This window comes from Xyrauchen texanus, chromosome 24 (genome assembly GCF_025860055.1).
Source record: "Xyrauchen texanus isolate HMW12.3.18 chromosome 24, RBS_HiC_50CHRs, whole genome shotgun sequence".
Lineage (NCBI taxonomy): Eukaryota > Metazoa > Chordata > Actinopteri > Cypriniformes > Catostomidae > Xyrauchen > Xyrauchen texanus.
Genome location: NC_068299.1, coordinates 35,521,382 through 35,542,685, shown reverse-complemented (window position 1 = coordinate 35,542,685; position 21,304 = coordinate 35,521,382). Strand labels below are relative to the sequence as shown.

General features: G+C 37.2%; 1 protein-coding gene across 1 annotated transcript in view; it reads left to right on the top strand.

Moving 5' to 3' along the window:
- The window catches only part of LOC127617475 (cAMP and cAMP-inhibited cGMP 3',5'-cyclic phosphodiesterase 10A-like), a 150,872-nt gene extending 132,992 nt beyond the window's left edge, over window positions 1–17,880 (top strand). Inside the window, 10 exon segments of the mRNA XM_052089452.1 lie at window positions 464–606; window positions 1,743–1,826; window positions 2,512–2,662; window positions 2,759–2,914; window positions 4,357–4,529; window positions 5,103–5,214; window positions 5,377–5,457; window positions 6,089–6,177; window positions 13,692–13,783; window positions 13,786–17,880. Coding sequence (XP_051945412.1) covers window positions 464–606; window positions 1,743–1,826; window positions 2,512–2,662; window positions 2,759–2,914; window positions 4,357–4,529; window positions 5,103–5,214; window positions 5,377–5,457; window positions 6,089–6,177; window positions 13,692–13,783; window positions 13,786–13,934 — 1,230 coding nt within the window. The 3' untranslated portion in view covers window positions 13,935–17,880.
- Window positions 17,881–21,304: the final 3,424 nt, after the last annotated feature.

Here is a 21,304-nt window from a genome sequence, read left to right as displayed (position 1 = left end):
GTTTGGAAAAAATACAGTTTGTGAGAGACATCAGCCCCTCTGCCCTCTGAGAGGTCTGACTCACCCCCTTTCCCGCAAAACTCACGCACAAGAGTCACGTCACATAGCAACTTTTAAAATTATTGACGGGTGTCCTTCAAGTCCACAAGCGCTCTGCTGCCATCCATTGATAGGATTGATATTTAGACAGAATTCAGACGCTTTACCAGTGTACTTTTACATTTATTTGTGCTAGATTAATGAATTTGAATACCATAATTGCTTTGTTGCCAACAATTTAGACAGACAGATAGATAGATAGATAGATAGATAGATAGATAGATAGATAGATAGATAGATAGATAGATAGATAGATAGATAGATAGATAGATAGAAAGATAGAAATAACCATAATGTTGTTATACATAGAGATATAGTTGTTGTATAGGCGAGAGTATTTTGGGATGTGTTTGTGTGTGTGTAGATGTATCACCGGATAAGACATTCAGAGTGCATCTACCGGGTGACAATGGAGAAGCTTTCATACCACAGTATCTGCACGACTGAGGAGTTGAAGACCCTCACACAGCTCTCACTTCCTTCAGCCATATATAAAGAGATTGAAATGTGAGTCAGCACAATGTCTTTCACTGATACTTTTACTTAATAGTAATAGTTTATAGTACTAATAATACTTTTAATTCATAGCTATAACTGAATTATAGTTAACTGAGAGGTCTGACAAATTTGACAAGGCACTTAAAGGAATGTTCTGGATTCAATACAAGTTAAGCTCAAGGAACTGAATATGTGGCATATTGCTGATTTGTTTTTACTTTTGGCTCATTTATTTAAATGAATAAAAACATAAATCACGGTTACAGTAAGTCACTTACAGTGGAAGTGAATGGGGCCAGTAGATAAACATTAAAATACAAGTATAGCCACAAGAAATGTTTTAACATGATTTTAGTTCAGATTTTAGGACCTTATCTGTGTAAAGTTATATCCAATATTACAACATTGTTGCCACGAAAACGTAATGCCAGTAAGATTTAATAACATTAAAATCACATAGAACAGAAATGTATCACACTAAAATCCTGTTAACGCACATAATCCATTTTTATAGCAGTAAAATATCCAATATACACAATTTATCATTAATAATACATTTATTATACCAATATTTTAAAACATTATTAATAATTATTTATAATAATTGTGTTTGTTTGTTTATTTAACATTGATGTCTTCAGTCATATTGTTGCCACTGTTTTCCAAATAAATAAATAAACTATTGTGGCCAATTGCTTTATTGTAAAACAGAAGGTTAAAACTCTAAATTATAGTTGGATAAGCTGCATTCGAAGCTGTTGTACAAATGAATTCTATATTGATGCACCAAGATTATATGCATGTAAATATTTATTGAATATTGTTATATTTGATCATATTTCTGTTGCCACTATTTTATTAATGTATTAAGCTTCTCAAGGCTGAGTGTTTTACAACCGTTAAGGGTGTTTTTAAAACACTATAATGTGCAGCTTCCTGTGGCATATTGCTTTATTGTATCATAAATACGTGTTGTTTTTTTATTCCTTATTTTCCTGGTTCAAGTTTTTTCATAATATACCAAGACTAAATGTTTTGATTTTCTTGCTCACAGGATGTATTGAGGACTTTTCTAGCTCAAGTTTCAAAATGTGAGACTCTCCAGCTTTGAATTGCAAACAAACTATTTGATATTTGTGTCTCAGGTTTCACTTTGACATTGCCCCTTTTGAAGAACTTTGGCCTGCGATATTTGTGTACATGGTTCACAATTCTTGTGGGAAAAACAGGTAAGAACGAGTTCTGTGGACAGCTTAAAGTGATAATTTGTAATTCCGGCATTGATTACTCACCCTTATGTCTTTCCAAACACATATACTCCACAAGGAGAACTTTTGAAGAGTCTTCACGCTGTTTTCCAAGGACATACATCATAGTGACCACGTCTGTCAAGCTTCAAAAATAATAAAATAGCACTATAAAAGTATCATAAAAGTAGTCCATATGACTTTTGGACTATATTTCAAGTCTTCTGAAACCATACGATAGTTTTATGTGAGGAACAGACCAAAGTCTAAGGTGTAGGTTAATATATTTAGTAAATAGCAACTCAAATTTTGGTCTGTTGTTCACAAAAAGCTATTGCAAGGCTTCGGAAGACTTGGAATATAGCACATGAGTTGAATGGGCTACTTTTATGATATTCAAGTTTTTTTTTTTTTGTATTGCCTGTTTGAAACTGTTATTTTATGTAATATTATTTAAGTGCTTTGTAAAGATTCTTCAGAATGTTTCTGTTGGGTTCCATAGGAAAAATAAAAGTATACTAGTTTGGAACAACATTAGGGTGAGTAAATCATGACGTATTTTTTTTATTTTTGGTGAACTATCCCTTTAAAAGTGTATTTCATCATAATAGATCCTGAAACAGGTGTACAATCGTATTCTTTCTTAAAATGCTTTTGTACTTTAAAGCTTTGAGCTGGAGAAACTGTGTTGCTTCACTATGTCAGTGCGGAAAAATTACAGACGAGTTCCATACCACAACTGGAAACACGCCGTGACGGTAGCACATTGTATGTACGCCATTCTGCAGAAGACCTCTGGAATATTCACAGAGCTTGAGGTTGGTCAATGCAACACTTCTGAAGAACTAGTTTAGTTTACCATAAATGTTACTTACTGTACTTGCTTGTTCTGCTTCATCACAATACTCACTCAGAGGAAAGGTTTGTTGATTGCCTGCTTATGTCATGATCTGGACCACCGTGGCTACAGTAACAGTTACCTGCAGAAGTTTGATCATCCGCTGGCCGCCCTGTATTCCACATCAACCATGGAACAGCATCATTTTTCCCAGACGGTGTCCATCCTGCAGGTAAATAGAGCTCTTACACTCTGCACCAGCTTAGTATCAGTTTAGTATTATATCACTTCAGATTAGCATTCCCTTTCTTAAGGGTTTATAAAGAGATTCATTAATGACTAATAATTATTAATCATTTAAATGTCATTATAGCAACATGCCTAAAAAGTGCAACTTTCAACCAGTCCTTGCCAAATACTTCAAATTTTGAAGCTGTTATAAATGTTTAATTAATACACTTATTCATAATTATATTCATCAAAACCATAAAATTCCCTAATTTATGATTTATGTCAGTTTATATCAGTTTACTAATGTTGAATAAGTGTTATTAAGCATTTATAACATGTGAGGGACTGTAAAATGGCTCACTATTTGGCATCTATTGAATGAAAGTCTTTTTATTCATATTGTTATAACTGCATATCAATGATGTATAATGCCTTTGTAAATAAATTATTAGTAATTAATGAACCCCTTTATAACCGTTACTGTTACTAGAAATACACTACCTTTTAAAAGTTTGGACACACTTGATTTAATTTTTGTTCCTCATGAGCTTAACCATAAGACTTTTGACCTAAAGTCTTATGGTTTAATGCTCAAAATAAATTTTGTAGACAAATATACAGTAAATTGTGGTGATTTATGAATTTGGGTTAAAATTTTGGGTAGTGAAGGAAGAGCATTCCACAAGTGTCCATCACATATGAAAACTTCTTCAAAGCTGTTTAAAAAAGCATCTCAGGATGCATCTCATGAAGTTGGGTGAGTGAATGAGCACTGTGGCGGGGTGAGCTAGAGACAGACGCAGTGGGTGTCCAAAAAAAGGGAATTAAAGTGTCCATTAGGGAAAGTGTCCGAATTAATCTGGTGTCCTCGCAGTGAGACGAGGCTTTGTGAAGAATGTGGAGTGTCCAAAAATGGTCCAGGATGTGGGTAGGGTCCGGTGGCCGCGACTCGCTCCCCTCCACGGTCCAGGCACGAGGGGCGGCAGCTTCTGTGACGGCAGTTCATAGTATCTACAGCTGTCAAGTTTCAAAAAGAAAAACACAAAAGTATCCTAAAAGTAGTCTATACAACTTGAGCACTGTATTCAAAAACTTCTGAAGCAATAAAATTTTGCTTTGTGTGAAGAACAGACCGAAATTTTAATTGTTAATTGTTATTCACTGATAATCTGGACACAGGGCTTGAATTCTGGGTGCGATTATGAGCTAGAAGTGAGCTTCGGTGGAGGGGAAGATTATCTTTGAATAACTTCTTAAATTAAAATTTTCTGTGAACTATTCCTTTAAGAAATCTCTCATCTTGACTGGAACATCGCCATTGGCTGTCAGTTGGTCTTCTGTGATCAGTTGGATGCCCTTCAGCATTGATTGCTCTCTCCAGCAGAGCCAGATGCCCCATAAGTGGAGCTTTTGCTTTTTTATTGATCTCTTTTTTTCCCATAGCTGGAAGGGCACAATATTTTCTCCAACCTGACTTCCAGTGAGTATGAACAGGTGCTGGAAATCATCAGGAAGGCCATCATTGCCACAGATCTCGCTCTGTACTTTGGTAACCGCAAGCAACTGGCTGAACTGCTGGCCGCAGGGGCACTAGACCTGAACAACCGTGCTCACAGGTCAGAGGTCATATTCCTACCCCATCATCTTAATTCTAGTTCCTCATCAAATTTCACCTTAAAAGGACAACTTAATTGTCATAAAATGCGTCATAAAAAATTATCTTAATCTTAAGTCTTAATAATAGACCTTAACATTTTTCTTTAATCAAAATAGTTTTTATTATTATTTCTTAATTTTTATTTTGGGGTGAAACATGACCTGGATATGTTCTTCATATTTAAGGGTATTCACCTGCTTATTGCATACTCTGTATATACTAAGTACTGCATACTATTTTTTTACAATGTGAAACAATAGGCATTATTCAATGATGCTGTAAATGTTTCAGACAGTGGTATGCTGCATTGTTTTTACACGAAATCACTAATCACATTGTGCTCCGTTATATACTGCATATTTCGGCAAATTTAGTAGGTTATCCAGGCATACAGAAAATTTTAATGCTATTCACAGTATACTGTACATTACAGGCTATATACTGCAGAAATAGTAAGTGAGTATGCTTCTCTGAACATTGCCTGTATCTGCAAATGTTGATTGACTGCTGACTGGTTATTTTTCCACCTCAGGGACCGTGTAATTGGTCTGATGATGACTGCCTGTGACCTCTGCTCTGTGACCAAACTATGGCCCGTCACACGCCTCACAGCCAATGACATCTATTCTGAGTTTTGGGCTGAGGTAAGCTGCATCATTGTTAACCAAACATAAATCTGTAAGTTGTACATAAAGCAAAATGAAAATAAGTTGTACATTTTGTTCATAGGATTTTATAGATCACTATAGATCACTTATAGATCAAATAGCAGGCCAGGTCTCTGATAATGTTGTGTATAATGTTAGGGGGATGAAATGAAGAAGATTGGAATGCAGCCCATCCCTATGATGGATCGGGATAAGAAGGATGAAGTTCCCCAGGGTCAGGTACATGAGAACTGTCTGTCATTACCAAGATGTATCAGTAACATCTGTCCTAAAGCTAGTGAGCTCCTTTGCTCACTACTGTTTACATAGGCAGCTACCTTTTAAGGAAGCATCCTAACTGAAATGAAACCTCATACATGACTGATTGGAAATGTTCCTCATTGGGAAGAAACTCTGTTACTGACACATGCCACACAAATAGTGCTTTTCACTTAATGTCCACAAAAGACTTGACTAACAACAATAGAGTTGATTCTAATAGACCCTATTCACAGACTGTAATCACATATGCAGCCTTAATGTAACTACTCGCCACTACAATACAGCTGCTGAGGGAATGACAGAGAGTTTGGCATCTTTCTCTCTTCTGACTGCCGTATTTCAACTCTCTCTCTATTTGTTTCCACTTTTGGAAAGTTGTGAAAATGTAATAGTGGGTTTATTTTGGTCCCTTTTAACTCTGTAGACCAGCGGCAAAGTTTGACATGTGAAAAGGATACTTCTTAGAGTTTAATGTTAGCATATTGCTAAGCTAACACGCTAAATGTGACTCGAAAAGCCTGTATATCAGAGCTTATGTTGTCTCTCTGTATTTATTTGTACCTTAGTTATGTTTTACTCATGTTTTCAGGTGGGATTTTACAATGCTGTGGCTCTTCCCTGTTATATGACCCTGGCAGAGCTGTTCCCTCCCTCCAGTACTCTACTTACTGCCTGCAGGTCAGCCACATACAATACTCAGTACACAAGACAAGTATGTTTGACTGCATGAATGTTCCTATGCTATGGTATAATGCACTGTCAATGAATACATTAAGTAAGGAGTAATTTTGTGCTTTTATTACTTTTATTCAAGCAAGTTTATAGAGGCCAATATTTATTAGCATTGGGTATCGCCAAACTACCTTACATGAACAATTGGCTGACTGTACATTTTTATGCTTATTATACGCTACTAACCAAATAAATAAAAACATGGACATAAAATATTGATCTATGTTGAAATTATGTAATTATGTGAGAAGAAAGAAATCGCTGAACAGCTAAATTCAGCCTTTCTGTTGAGTTCTGTTGATGTTTATTTTGTAATTAATTACTGTCTGATTGCTCATTATGCATCTTATTACAAGACTACTTGCCAAATAAATGAATGGGCGTGAAACATTGATTACAAATACCCGGATGACTGGTCTGACACTGATTTCTCTGTGCGGTTGTTACTGAGAAATATCAAACCGCTAGATGGTGCCATTGACCAGTCAGAATAGAGTATTCCAGAGTGTACTGTAATAATAATAATTAAAACATGTACAAATATAACCATTTATATTATATATTGATTTTTCTTTTTAGGGCTGTCAATCGATAAAAATTTTCAATTGACTTAATAATATGAATAAGGCTGATTAAACAAATGATTTGGAACTATTTGCATATAATCAATATTTTAAGAGAAAGGCCCTTAAATAAACAAATCTATTTATAATGATTAAATAATTACAAGTAATAATATTCTAATAACTATAATAAATATAATTAAGCAATATCACACGAGCAAGAGTGCGATATGGCACTGCTGGGATTCGGCCGCAGGTAATTACAGCAGTGCTGATGTAGGGCCATATAGCACGATTGCGAGTATGATATTTCTTATATACAACACTTGAATGACAAGTACAATTTAAAAACTGAGTATGTCATAAAAACGCATTTGTGCATGACTTTATTACGCCATATTAGACTATCAGTGCTCATGGAACATCTCTTGTCCAATCAGAATCGTGGACCGGAACTAACTGTTGTATATTAACTATTATAATTCCTATAATTAAAATGCAAATACATTATTGTGGCAGATGAGTAAAGCATGGACAAGACAATACAAAAAGTCACTTTTGACGACAATATATTGTGTATTTCCATATTAATAAACATCAGCGATTACTATCACCTGGTTACTGGGACTTGTAAAAACATGGAGGTGGTATTTCAAGATTGGATTGTTACAATGTTAGGAACATTTGTTTTTTATGGCCTGAGGGCATGATTAATTGCGCTACTTTTTGTTTACACTTTATTTTGTATATAATGTACACTGAATGCTTTAAATCGACAGCCCTTATTTTTATTCAATATTAATCATTTATATAAACAATTGTTTAGTAATAATTTATTGATTTGTAATTCAACAACTGTTCAGTAAAATATTTTTAAAGCTGAAAATTAAGAAATGATTGACAGGTAGAAGTTTCACACTAGAACTCATTGGTTTCACCTGACTCAAACAAGGGGAGCCAAAAAAATCTATCATAAAAGATACTGTCATTTATGTGTTATTATAATGTATGCAACATCCCTCAATGCCTTGCCCCCCGTCTGCCGGCGGGTCATCCCCGCCTTTCTCGACCTGGCAGGAGGGTAAAAACAATAACAAACAAAATAGGTGAAGAACAAAGGCCAACACAGAGCGACAGAGAGAGGGAGCGAGAGAGAGGGGGAAAAAAAACTCACCGGTTCTCTGATGCACCGTTGCGTGGTCCTCGATCACTCCCCCACCCTCTAAGGCGGACGGCAGCCACTCCTCCCCTGCAGGAGAGAACGCCCCTCCGCGTGCCCGGCGACTCGTGGGGACACTCCTCCGCCCCTGGCAGCAGCCCTACCACTCCAGGCGGTCGGGGAGTCGCTTCCCTCTTTCCCTCACAGACAGCGGTCCTCTCGACCCCTCCACGTTTCTAGGGGATGGCAGGGCACTCCTCCGCCCCTGGTAGTGGCTCCATCGCTCCAGGCGGTCGGGGAGTCCAGTCCCCACTTGTCTCGCGGACGGCGGCCATTCCCCGCGTCCGGGTGGTCGGGCTACTCTGTCCCCCGGCGGATGGCAGCGGCACTCCCCTGGGTGAACGGCAGTGTCGAGGACTCCGCGACGGGCATCCATCCTCCTTCACGGGTTTCGGCACCAGTGTAAAGGGATATAAATGGGCAAGGAGGAGGTGAGAACTGGCTTGACAATATAAATAATAGTTTAATGTAAAACTGAAACCAACTACACATACACACACATGAAGGTCTGCTGGACATAAATGATCTCTCTCTCTCCTCGCACCACCTTCTGCAGTCGGCTTTTATCCCTCTCGGATGCTTAGTTAGCCTGATAAGGGACCGGGTGTGTATAATCACAACCCGGCCCTGCCCTCCGCCCTGTCACACAAAACTAATTAAAATGACAGACTCCCAATATTATGCAGTCATTGATATCTAATAAAAACCAGTGCATCAACAACACAACACCTCAATGCAGTGGGATACAATTCAATGAAATGATGAACGGTGCTATTCTAATCCAACTAATCCAACCAGCAGCACATTATAAATATTAGCTTTTAAAACATACCAATGAAGTTCATTACGCAGTTCTACTCTGCACCAGGGGTTTAAAGTAATGAATTACAAATACTCATGTTACTTTAACTACTTTTTCCCAAGAATTTTAGTTTTTTTAAGTAGTTTAAAAATTGTATACATTTATTTTTACTTAAGTATATTTTAAGTGCTGTAACTGTACCTTTACTGTGCTATTTTCACCTCGTCTGTGTTTGCTACTTCCCTGTCCTGATTTTATTTTTATCTATAAACATGATTGGCTAGGGAGAGTCTTGTGACTCCCATCCAATCAAATCACACGAAAAAACTTAAACGGCAGCTGCAGATCTGGTGCCAACTGTTATGAATGTGGAGAATGCCTCAAGCACAGTTTACAGCTAAACATCTCGGCCGCACCTGGAAGGGATTTTCGCAGTGAAAAAGGCCAATTGCATGATTGTGTCATGTGAGTTTAACTTGCTCAAGCCAGATATCATCATTAAACCTGCCTAATTTGAAGAAACGTTTCAAGGTAAATTTCATATTTCTGCTTACTAGATTGTGTGTCTATAATGTAGCCTGTAATTTAACTATCTGTCACTGAGATTATTGGGCTGCTGTGAGAGATTAATGCAATGTTATAAATTGGGCTGGGCAATAAAATGATCTAGATGTTTATCTGAAAAAAGAAAGATGTCCTCGATCAAACTTTTGAGTAGTTTTCTATATTTAGCCTATGATCTACTCTAGAACAGGGGTGTTCATTACATCAATCGCGATTCAAGATTACCACTGGTTGGATGATCTAGATGAAATATAAAAGATTAACTTTTTATTTCCTGACGTCTGTAGTTGTGCGCTGTTTGATTGGCAGGTGGCTAATGTTTGAGCACTAATGCGTTCGCCTAAATGATCAAATACACTTTATAATTCCGCCAATGCCAGTCTTAGTGAGGATTTAATGTAAACGCAGTCGTTTATGTCTGTGAATTTAAACAGTGGGACAAAAAGCGTATTTGCATCAAAATGTTGGACTTTAAGTGTACATGTAACCAAATTGAGCACTGTCTAGAAGGCTATGTCATATAAAGGCTATTAATCAAACAATAACAAGGAAACAAGAAAACCACTCACTACTTTTAGCTGAATAACTTGAGTAGCATTTATGTAATAGATGAAACAGTGACGTTTTAATAATAATATATTTTTTAAATATTAATGACCCCTGATGTAAAGAGTGTGTTAATTGGTATAATAAATTACTAGGAAAGTAGAGATGGTAAAATGCATTTCTTGTATACAAATCCAGGATGGCATGAGTGTGAATAAATGATGAGAGAATTTTTGGGTGAATTATTCCTTTTTAAGCGTGATGTAGCCCCTGTACCAAAAAACTCTTCCCATGTCTGCTCTACCTCCTCTATTGTGCAGGACATGACGTGCCAAGTGATCCTGCTTATTTAGCATTTTATTTAGCATTCCTTGCATTGTTTGAACATGTTTTATGCACAACAATAACGCTCTGTCAGCATTAAGGGAAATTTAGACCCTACACACAAACTGATTGTTTCATACATTATGATTTAAATGGTGATCAGTGTATTGAAAATAACTTTTTATTCTTTTCATTTCTGTTATCATGTCTCCCTTTTATTTTTTGGAATCAGATTCATGTAGTGTTTATCAAAGATAAGTGATGTATTTTAAAAGTTGGCATACAGTGTTCATTATAATGGGGCATAGGTTTTGCAACTCAGTACTCAATACTCATGAGTACTTTTAAATTAGTTACTCTTTTACTCTTACTTGAGTAGCTTTTATGACCTCTACTTTTACTCTACTCACACTACACTTTTTTGGGAAGTAACTACTTGAGTATGATTTTTCAGTACTCTTTCCACCCCCTGCTCTGCACCCAGTAACTTCCAATGCTCATGTCAACAGCTTGACATAAATATGATGGAAGCTTTTGATTGACTCTGGGGCAGAGGCAGACTGGCCCCTCAACCCATCGTTTTACGCTCTTTGCACATGCTACATGACTAGCCCCACACATAGCATTTGAGAACTATTAAATGTCTTTTACGCAACATACCTTAATAATAATCGAATTTCTCAAAAGAATATATACTTTTTTCTTGTTTAATGGACATAAAACACATTTAAGTTGCGGAAAAATATATATAATTTTACATAAATACATTTATGATGATGATGCCTTGAAATTTGCACAACAGTACCACTTCTGGCGGGGCTTACCCCACTGGCCCCTAATGTAGAGACGCAGCTGTTTTTGCATGATCTGATGGACTGTGTGACTAAACTGCTCAAACATGTTTGAATCTCTGGGACCTTGATCCATGGGAAATGAAAACACAGTTGATGGCGCAATTTGCCAAAATGCCATGTTGCTGCGTCAGTACCGGTATTCCAAGCTGGTATCTGTGGGCAGTTGGCCCAGACACCCCAGAGCCCTGGTCATTGTGAGATCGGAGATGGACCAAAAAATGACATCAGCTCTGCTATTTGAAAGGGAGAGTCCCATAGACAACCATTTTCACCCTCTTTTATCGGCTTGCATGTTGCATAAATGGAACAAAAAGCACAGACCTAAAAACAACAGGACAAATTAAGAATGACCTCTTTCTCCCCCTGTCTTGGTCATTTCCTCTAGAGCGCTACAGTCGGGTTTCTGAAGTATAAATTCCATTCATTTTCTCCATAGAGAAACTTGTTTTTACTGATAATGTCTAAACCTTTCAACACAGACCTACCATGGGCTCTGAGGTTGTTACGGAATGGTATATGCATCAGTACAAGCCACAAGTGTGATTTTTAACTATTTTTATTATTATTGTTTTTGAATTGTCAATTGTTCATAGCTGAATTTTGGTGAAGAACTACACTACCCATAATCCTGAAGAGATATCCACCCTCCTGTCAGTCTCCCTACACTCTCAAACGACTTATATTTTTGTACTGTGTACATCAAATTATTTTTCAAAATGTATTGTGTCTAATGATCGACTATAAATACGTAGTTTTACATTGTACCGCTGTTTTTGATCATTAAGGCATTCACAATACTTCATGGGAAGTATTTACATTTGTATTTATTTTTTAAATGTACTTAAATATAGCTTTTGAATTAACCATATTTAATTCAAAATCCTACATGTAACTTTGATTATTATTTATTATTATTTGATATATACATTATTACATTTACAGGAAAAATTACAGTATCGTGTAACTATGTTCAGACACTTAGTTTGTGGTTTTGTTTATCTTTATTATTATTATTATTCAGAATTTGATGATTTAAAGTATTCTAACTACTTTCTTGATCATGCGAAAATAAATTAGCACTTTATGTACTGTATATTCTGTCATTCATACATAAATATTTTGTAAACGCATTGGGCAAGAAATACTTGCCGTTCAATGAAACACGGGAAATATACATTACAAGTTTTTTCTAATATGATTAATATAATAATTAATCAACATATTATTTGTTTATCAAATAAAGCTGGCTGTTGCAGCTCTTGTCAATTTAGGTTATGCACAAACAAAGGGGAGGTGGGGGATAGTTGTAACAGAGGAAAGTTGTCACAAGGGCTATAGGTCAAGTGATCCATTACAGATTGCTAATTGCTTCTCTAAAATTGTTATCAGTTTACTTTACTGATTACTTTATTAAAAAGTAATCACATTACTGATTACTTTTAAGTTACCTTCAAATACACATTTTACATAAAAAGTTTGTTTTTCCACTCAATGAATTCTAATTAATGCCTATATTATGTCTATACACGCCTTTCAGCTGTCACAGAAAAGCAAACAGATGCACATATAATGAAGACAGATTTGTACCGAAAGGTTTAAATGTGTTTTTAGGACAAAGGTAGTTTTAAAGAAAGTCACATTTTTATCAGGGCAGCACACATGTGTTTTAAATGTCACAGTTTATTAATTACAATATTTGTTGCCCAAAACTATGTTTTGCTATTTTTGTATGCTACCTTTTTCATTTTTGTTGGCCTAATGCAAACAATGGATGGGGACACGTGTCGCCCATATGAAACCGATTCAACTGGTTTAAGGGCAAGTTCCATTGGGAGAACTTACCACATCCAGTTGCCACAAAAGCTCAATGTGTGCTTTTTCCTTGGCTAGTATGGTGAAAATGTTCAATAGATGTTTTAGCTCAGACTTCAAGGTATCTGGCTATACAGAAGTTAACACACACATATATATATATATATATGTGGATCTCATTGCATTAAACAACAAAATATCAAAGCAAGTGGCAAATTTTAAACAAAGACAGCACATGCACACTTTTCAAGCAAAACATTTGCATTCACACAAAACTAAATTTGTTTTGTTTTCAATGATTAATTTTACATATGTAACGGAGTTCAATGGAAAGGAGGCGGCGAGAACCGGCTTGACAATATAAATAATAGTTTAATGAAGAAATAAACCAAAAGATACAAACACACACATAGGACGGACAGCTGCCCGTAAACGATCTCACTCTGTCGCACCACCGTCCGCAGTCGGCCTTTATCCCTCTCGGAGGCTTGATTAGCCTAATAAGGGGCCGGGTGTGTAAAATCACGCCCCGGCTCCGTCCTCCGCCCTTTCACAACATTGTTGAGGTGTTTTGACACATTTCATTTGTCAAACGTTAGTGCAACATATCCATGTGTTAATGTCTCTGCAGGGACACCTGTGTGAAATAGGGGAACTAACTTCATACTGTACATCAACCAAAAATGAAACCAAAAGATGATGTTTGACAAACACTGGCAATTTTTTGTGCAATACCAGCTGTTGTAAAACTGACAGTTGTGATTGTGTGTTTGCAGAGACAACCTGAGTCAATGGGAACGAATTGTGCAAGGAGAGGAGGTCTTGATGTGGGAATCCACCGAGGAGGCTGAACCGAGCAAGACATCAGACAGTGGACCAGTCAAAGTGGATTAGCACCGAATCCACAGCGGCACCCGCACCCTGCCAGAGAAACCGGACTTCCTGTGGACAGTCCCACATCCTGCAGAGACATGGGGAAGCAAAGACGGCAGGCAGGAAAGGATATATTCAGAAAATAAACTAAACATAATGTTACCTCATTGGGTGATAGAGGCATACACTGATTACATCAGAGCTCCCTCAGCGTTGGCTGGGACTCAAGTCAGCTCTGTGAGGGAACCTTTCGGCAAAATGGACGTCATTATTGTCAGTACTTTTCCTCAGGAGGTTGTTTTTGAATATTTAGGCGATTACTTTTCATTTTGATCAGTTTATTTTGTGGTCTTACAATTGAAGAGGCCTTATAATATGAACCTGAGTTATGATTTAATGGCTCGTTACCAGAAGACAGATTCGACTAGTTTAAAATGGTACTTTCTCTCCTGCTGTGGTCAAAAAGATGTATGCAAAGCTACTTGAGTGGTTTTATTTTTTAAGAGAGAGACAAGGAATGTTTAGTCAAACTTAAAGTGCATGTGGCACGGTACACCCAATGCTCTGGGGGTCCTATGGATGTTTTCTTTTATACTTCGAGCAAAAATGTTTTGCAGTACTTGAATGAAGAAATACAGCCTATTCTGTGTGGAGCTGAAAACAAAAATCCCCCACAACACATCTTTCCAAAGCATAAAGCTCCAGTGATGCCGTAAGTTAGATAGTTCTGAACTGGACTCAAGTCACACACAAGTTGCAACACTCTCACAGAAATCTGCAGATTCTCCCATCCTGATATGAAGACAGGTTATCATATAAAACATATAAAGAAATACATTTCCCTTGATCTTTGGAGATAGAAGAGCTTTGTACACTAAAAACTATGATACGATTATTCTTGATGAATCATAAAAGTCTTAAAGGCACAGCAGCCAAGCAAAAACAAAAAAATACGGTCTGTTGAATTCAGAGGGTGGAAAATAGTCATGAAAAATGTATTCATGATACAAAAAGGCCTTACTAACATTAAAAGTGGACCTCAGGGAAAAAATAAAATAATAAGAAATTATATAACCCCTTTAAATCATTATTGTTAGAAAAATAAATCAGTGTGCATACATGCATATATCACTGAAATCTGAAAGACATCACTAAGGAATAATTGTTAATGTGGTCCAGTGCCTAAATACCACCAAGGTCCTCCAAAATGTATAAAAATAAATGTGACGACTTGATTATGCAATTGTGATGATAGAGATGAAAAATATCAACAGATATTATTAGACTGACTGGCAAAATGTTTGGCAAAATCTATGGCGAGGTTCCTTGCATGTTTGACGGCAGTTATAAGGTGAAATGTCCACTGTGTGGCGCTAAAAGCGAGTCAAATTTTCTCCCAAACAGATGAGGTTTTTAAAGTTAATGCTCTCAAGTTTTAAATCCTCAAAACTGACTTCCCTACCTTAAACCTAACCCATAGTGTCAATAAATGCAAATGTGACACACACATTTTGAAGCAACCATGCCATTTTGTGATGCTTCTATGACACTTTCAGCTCACGTGTCGACTCACATTCTCTTCAGGACTCATATCCCATTCCTTTGCATCACAACTGCAACTCTCTATCAGTTGAGCTACTGCGCAATTTGATCACCCTCAAACAAGCTTCTAAGTGTGGTTGATCTTTTAATGCAAACTTTAAAATGTATTGACATACAAGTTATGCGCTATAGTAAAAGTGTGTAGATGACATTAGATGGCATTGTGTGAGGAACAGGGTGAATGTGTGTTTATGAAATGATAATCTGCCGTTTTACTCATGATTTGTGTAGAAGGGAATAAAAGTAATCGTCGTTGTTGCGCCTCTAGTGTTCATTTCACCAGGAAACTGCCACAATACGTAGCCACACAATAGTTATAGTGACATGAGTCTATGAGATCAGGTTGGATATTAAGTAAACATTTGTGCTTGGTAATTATTTTTCCCAAAAGATCAAATCACTTTCAACCTTACTTTTCAACCCAGCGCATCACTTTCCTAGTCTGTTAGCTGATACAATAATAAGCAAAAGATAAATGACTGAACATGTTGGGGAAAAAATATGATAAATACTATTAATTCATGTCCCCGTGATATGTGTGTAAGTATCATGTTAAAAACAAACACCGCCTACTAAAACTACCGCTATGTGGCAAACAAATGACCCTTCGCTAAACCCCGCCTTAAAACCGTTACTAACCAATCCTGTCCATATATTTTCAGAAAAGCTTTTGCCCTTTTTCTAATATATGCCTATGGAAGTCGTGTTTATTTGTAGAAAGGGAAAACAGCCAGAGAAAAACATTCAATATGTTTTCAGTTTTCTGAATCTTTAAATAAATCTCAACAAGTGCTTGATTTTCCAAATGAACATGATTGATATAATTGCGTAATGTAACACCCAAATAGCACGTGTACATCTCCTAGATGTCTGTTTAAAAAAAATAATAATCTGGAAAGTGTTGCTTTCTATTTTTTGTGTACAAATATCACTGGACCTGCTCAACCCGCTCTGAACGGGATTTGAACTAGAGTCTTTGGCATGGGGGGCGGGGGCTACAGCCTTTAGCGTCAGTCACTAGTGTGTCTCTTGAGGATAGGGGAGTAAGGTGTACACACACTGCAGAGCTACCACGTACCAGCTGGCTCCCAAACATCAGATAAACATATTAAAAAGAGCAAATTTACATACATTCTAAATCATAAACATCTCAAAGACATCTGCTGAATGTCCTTTTGACATCCGAGAGAAAGCGCCTTATAGACGTATTGCAGATAAGCAAACAGTCTAAACAAAATAGTCTTCCAGTTGAAAATGCACATGAGAACAATGACTTTAGGAAACTGAAAACTGGGTTTTGAAATGAAAACGGATCAGTGTGGATGTCACACATTCCAACCCGCATAAAAATAACATGAATTCAATTTTTACCCCTTTATGAGCACATTTGACTGAAAATCGACAATTCATTCCAATGGAACGTTCTTTAACCAAAGGGGGCGGAGCTTTGCAAAGAACCAATTCAAGAAAGTTAATCAAGCGTTCAACATTTTAAGGGGGACCAAATGGAAAGTTGGGAAAGCTGAATCTCTAGATCATAAATTGTGAAAGGATGGCTGCAGGTCAGAGCTGTGAGTGCGGTGACGCCAGATAAGCTCAGAGATGCATTTCAAGTTGTGACTAAAATGGCTGCATCCCAACAAAAATGTTTGCCATTATCAATATACAGTAATACCTTCCTTTGAAATGCCTAGTATTAGTTTAATCACATTTTTTCTTTTCTTTTTTTACCTGTAAGAGGCACGTGCAGACAATGATGGAACTCTGGCTGACTGCTGAATGAATGCAATCAATACTGTCACAAACTGCTTCAAGATGCATGTTAGTTTTTAAGTGTACCAAAGGAGTACACTGTCAGATAGGGGAATGTTAAACATGGCTTCCAATGGTTGTGTGTCATTATGCACACTGTTTAGAGAGAGAGTGAATTTGCAAGCTACATTCTAATGGTGCTATATAGGCATGCACTTTTAGATCATGTGCGCATGCAAGTGTAAGTCTGTGCTGGGTGTGTGTGTCTGTGCTGGGTGTGTGTGCTGGGTGTGTGTGTGTGTGTGTGTGTGTGTGTGTGTGTGTGTGTGTGTGTGTGTGTGCACGCTCTGGACAATGCTACAAACCCCCCTACAGAGTTGAGATGATGTACACAGCACTACTCACCTAGATCGTCCACAAACAGTTGTCTTTCCTCTCATATGCACTATGTTTAGAGACTATGATAATTATTGTTGTTATTAATATTATTGCTCATATTATATTATTATTGCCACAGTTATTGATTATTGCCATTGTTAGTTTGTTAATTAGAGTTCAATTTAAAATTAACTTATATTTTTTATACAAAAAGTTTAGCATTTTTTGTTTTGTACAGAACAAATTGTGCATTATGGAAAAAAACCGAATGGTCATTTAGAGCCACTGCATACTGTTGCCCGAGATAAATGTCTCAACTCTAAATGTAAGAGCAGTAATTACTTTTATTAAATATTTCTGACAAATGCAAACTGTCTATGTCTATGCTTTTTTAACTTGATTTTTTTACATGAAGTTTAAAGCAAACAATTTTGGATGTTTGAAATGAAAAGGATGCGCCATGTTTCATTTATTAACTGATTAAAAACTCACAGGCTCATAATATAATATAACATTCATCAGTTCACACAATTAATACATTTGGACACAACTTGATGGTACATAATAAACATGCTGTCTACTAAACATTACTGTTCAGACAATTGAGGGAAGTGCAAGTGCAAGAGACACTTCCAATTAATGTTGCATATATATTGGCCCCAAAAAGAATTTGGACAATTTAATCACACTTGAAAATTATTAATTTAATTGTATTTTAAAACAAAAGGTATCTGCAAACAATTTAACCATAATAGATTTTTTTATCATTATGTTCTAAGTTTGGAATATATTTTCCATATATATTTTCATAAAATACCTCTAATGACAAAAATTAATACTTTTTTTATTTTAGTTTAGTTTTAAGGTGAACTGTTGCAACATAGCAAAGTGAATGTGAATAAAATCATGTTCGACGCACTGTAAAACACACTTGACTTAAAATCAACAATAACTTATTGGCATCAAATAGCCAGCAAGTACAGCATACTGGGTAATGATTTACAGTATGTGCTGTACTGTAAAATTAATTACGGTAGTTGTTTGACGTATATTCAAATATTGTGTATTAGCTGTACAGTAAAATGTATTATGAGTGTTGCATACAATTATCTTACAGAGTTAGAATAACTAAAGTCTATCTATTACGGCTTAAAAAAAATTATTACACAACTCAAATATCACAAATGTTACTCATAAAGGTAAATTATGACTACAGTACACACATAATAGTCCATTCAAAAACGTAAAAATTTACTATCACCACATGACCAACACTCCAGTTTTTGCCTATCCAGACCAAGAGATCAAAATGCTAAAATCAATTAATATCATGAAACTTCAGACTTGTTTTTATGTCAACATGACATTTAAGCTACAAGGGAGAGAATACACTCCTAACAACCAAGGTTGTACATCATTCAAAAAGGAGATCCTGTAGAAGTTATTTAGAATCAGAATGAGCTTTATTGTCAGGTATGCTTACACATACAAGGAATTTGTCTTGGTTACAGGAGCTTCCTGTGCACAACAATAAAAAACAGCAACAAGACATAGACAATAATAAAAAATAATTAAACATTGGATTAAAATAAATAAATAAATACAAATTGAATAGAAAATAAAGTAGTTATTGAATACACAATAACACAGTATATATACATATACACACATACACAAACATATGTACATTCACACATACACAATACAGTGCAAGGGAATGTAATGGCAGAAGAATTTGGATGTGTTGGATAAATATAAAAAGACTACACTATGAATTGCACATAATTATTGTTCAATAGGGCAATTTTAACTGTTCATGAGATGGATAGCCTGAGGGTAAAAACTGTTCCTGTGCCTGATGGTTCTGGTGCCCAGAGCTCTGAAGTGTCGGCCAGTAGGCAACCGTTCAAAAAGGTAGTGGGCAGGGTGATTTTTCCAGCCTTTTTCTTCACTCTGGAAGTGTATAGCTCTTGAAGGGGGGGCAGGGGGCAACCAATAATCCTCTCAGCAGTCCGAAATGTCCTTTGTAGTCTTCTGATATCCAATTTCATAGCTGAACCAAACCACACAGTTATTGAAGTGCAGAGGACAGACTCAATGACTGCTGTGTAGAACTGTATCAGCAGCGCCTGTGGCAGGTTGAACTGCCTCAGTTGGCGAAGGAAGTACAACCTATCCTGGGCCTTTTTCACAATGGAGTCCATGTGTGTCTCCCACTTCAGGTCTTGTGAGATGGTAGTGCCCAGGATCCTGAATGAATCCACTGCTGCCACAGTGATCTTCAGAATAGTGAGCGGAGTCAGTCTCCACCGTGTTCAGCTCCAGGTTGTTTTGACTGCACCAGACAGCCAGCTGTTTAACCTCCCTTCTGTATGCAGACTCATCATCATCTTGGATGAGGCCGATGACAGTGGTGTAGAGGGAGAGGAGTAGTGGGGAGAGCACACATCCCTGGGGGGGCACCAATGCTGATTGAACAGGTGCTGGAAGTTAATTTCCCCTGTCTCACAAGCTGCTGCCTGTCTGTCAGAAAGCTGGTAATCCACTGACAGATATACGTGGGAACAGAGAACTGGTGTAGTTTAGTCTGGATACAGCTGGGATGATGGTGTTGAAAGCCGGACTGAAGTCCACAAAAAGGATCCTTGCCTATGTCCCTGGTCTGTCCAGATGTTGCAGGATATGATGCAATCCCATGTTGAATGCATCATCCACATACCTTTTTGCTCGTTAAGCAAATCGAAGGGGATCTAGAAAGGGTCCAGTGATGTCCTTCAGGTGGGCCAACACCAGTCTCTCAAATTATTTAATGACCACAGATGTCAGGGCAACAGGTCTGTAGTCACTACGTAAGTCCTGTGATTTTTAGTTTCTTTGGGACAGGAATGATGATTGAGCATTTGAAGCAGCATGGGATTTCACACTGCTCCAGTGATCTATTGAATATCTGTGGGAAGATGGGGGCCAGCTGGTTAGCACAGGATCTAAGACACACGGGTGAAACACCATCTGGCCTGAAGCTTTCCTAGTCTTTTATTTCCGAAAGACATGGCACACCTCCTCTTCACATATCTTAAGTGTAGATTGAGTAGCAGAAGGGGGGTTGCAGGAAGTGTTTGTGTGAAGTGAAGGTCAGGGCAGGTGTGGGGTGTGAGATTGGGCCTTTCAAATCTACAGTAGAACTCATTCAGGTTGTCAGCCAGTTGTTGGTCCACCATAGGGTTGAGGGTAGGAGTCCTGTAATTCATAAGGTGTTTCATGCCACTCCACACTGATGTAGGGTCGTTAGCTGAAAACTTGTTTTTCTGCTACTCAGAGTATCTTCTTTTAGCACTCTGATTTCCTTATTCAGTGTGTTTTTGGCCTGATTGTATAAGACTTAATCTCCACCTCTGTAAGCATCCTCTTTGGCCTGATGAAGAGTTCTGCTGTAAACCATGGTTTCTCATTGTTGAAAATTAAATAAGTCCTAGTAGGAATGCATATATCCTCACAAAAACTGTAACAGTATCTGTGAGCTCGTCCAGGTCGGTGGCTGCAGCCACAAAATTACTCCAATCAGTGCAATCAAAGCAGGTTTGTAGTTCCAGCTCTGCTTCAATGGTCTATCTCTTTACAGTCTGTGCTACAGGCTTAGCAGATTTTAGTTTTTGTCTGTAGGTTGGAAGATGATTAACCAGAGAGTGATCAGAGAGTCCCAAAGCTGCTCTAGGGACTGAGCGATATGCATCCTTTATTGTTGTGTAGCAATGATCCATTGTTCTTCTGTCTCTGGTTGGGCATG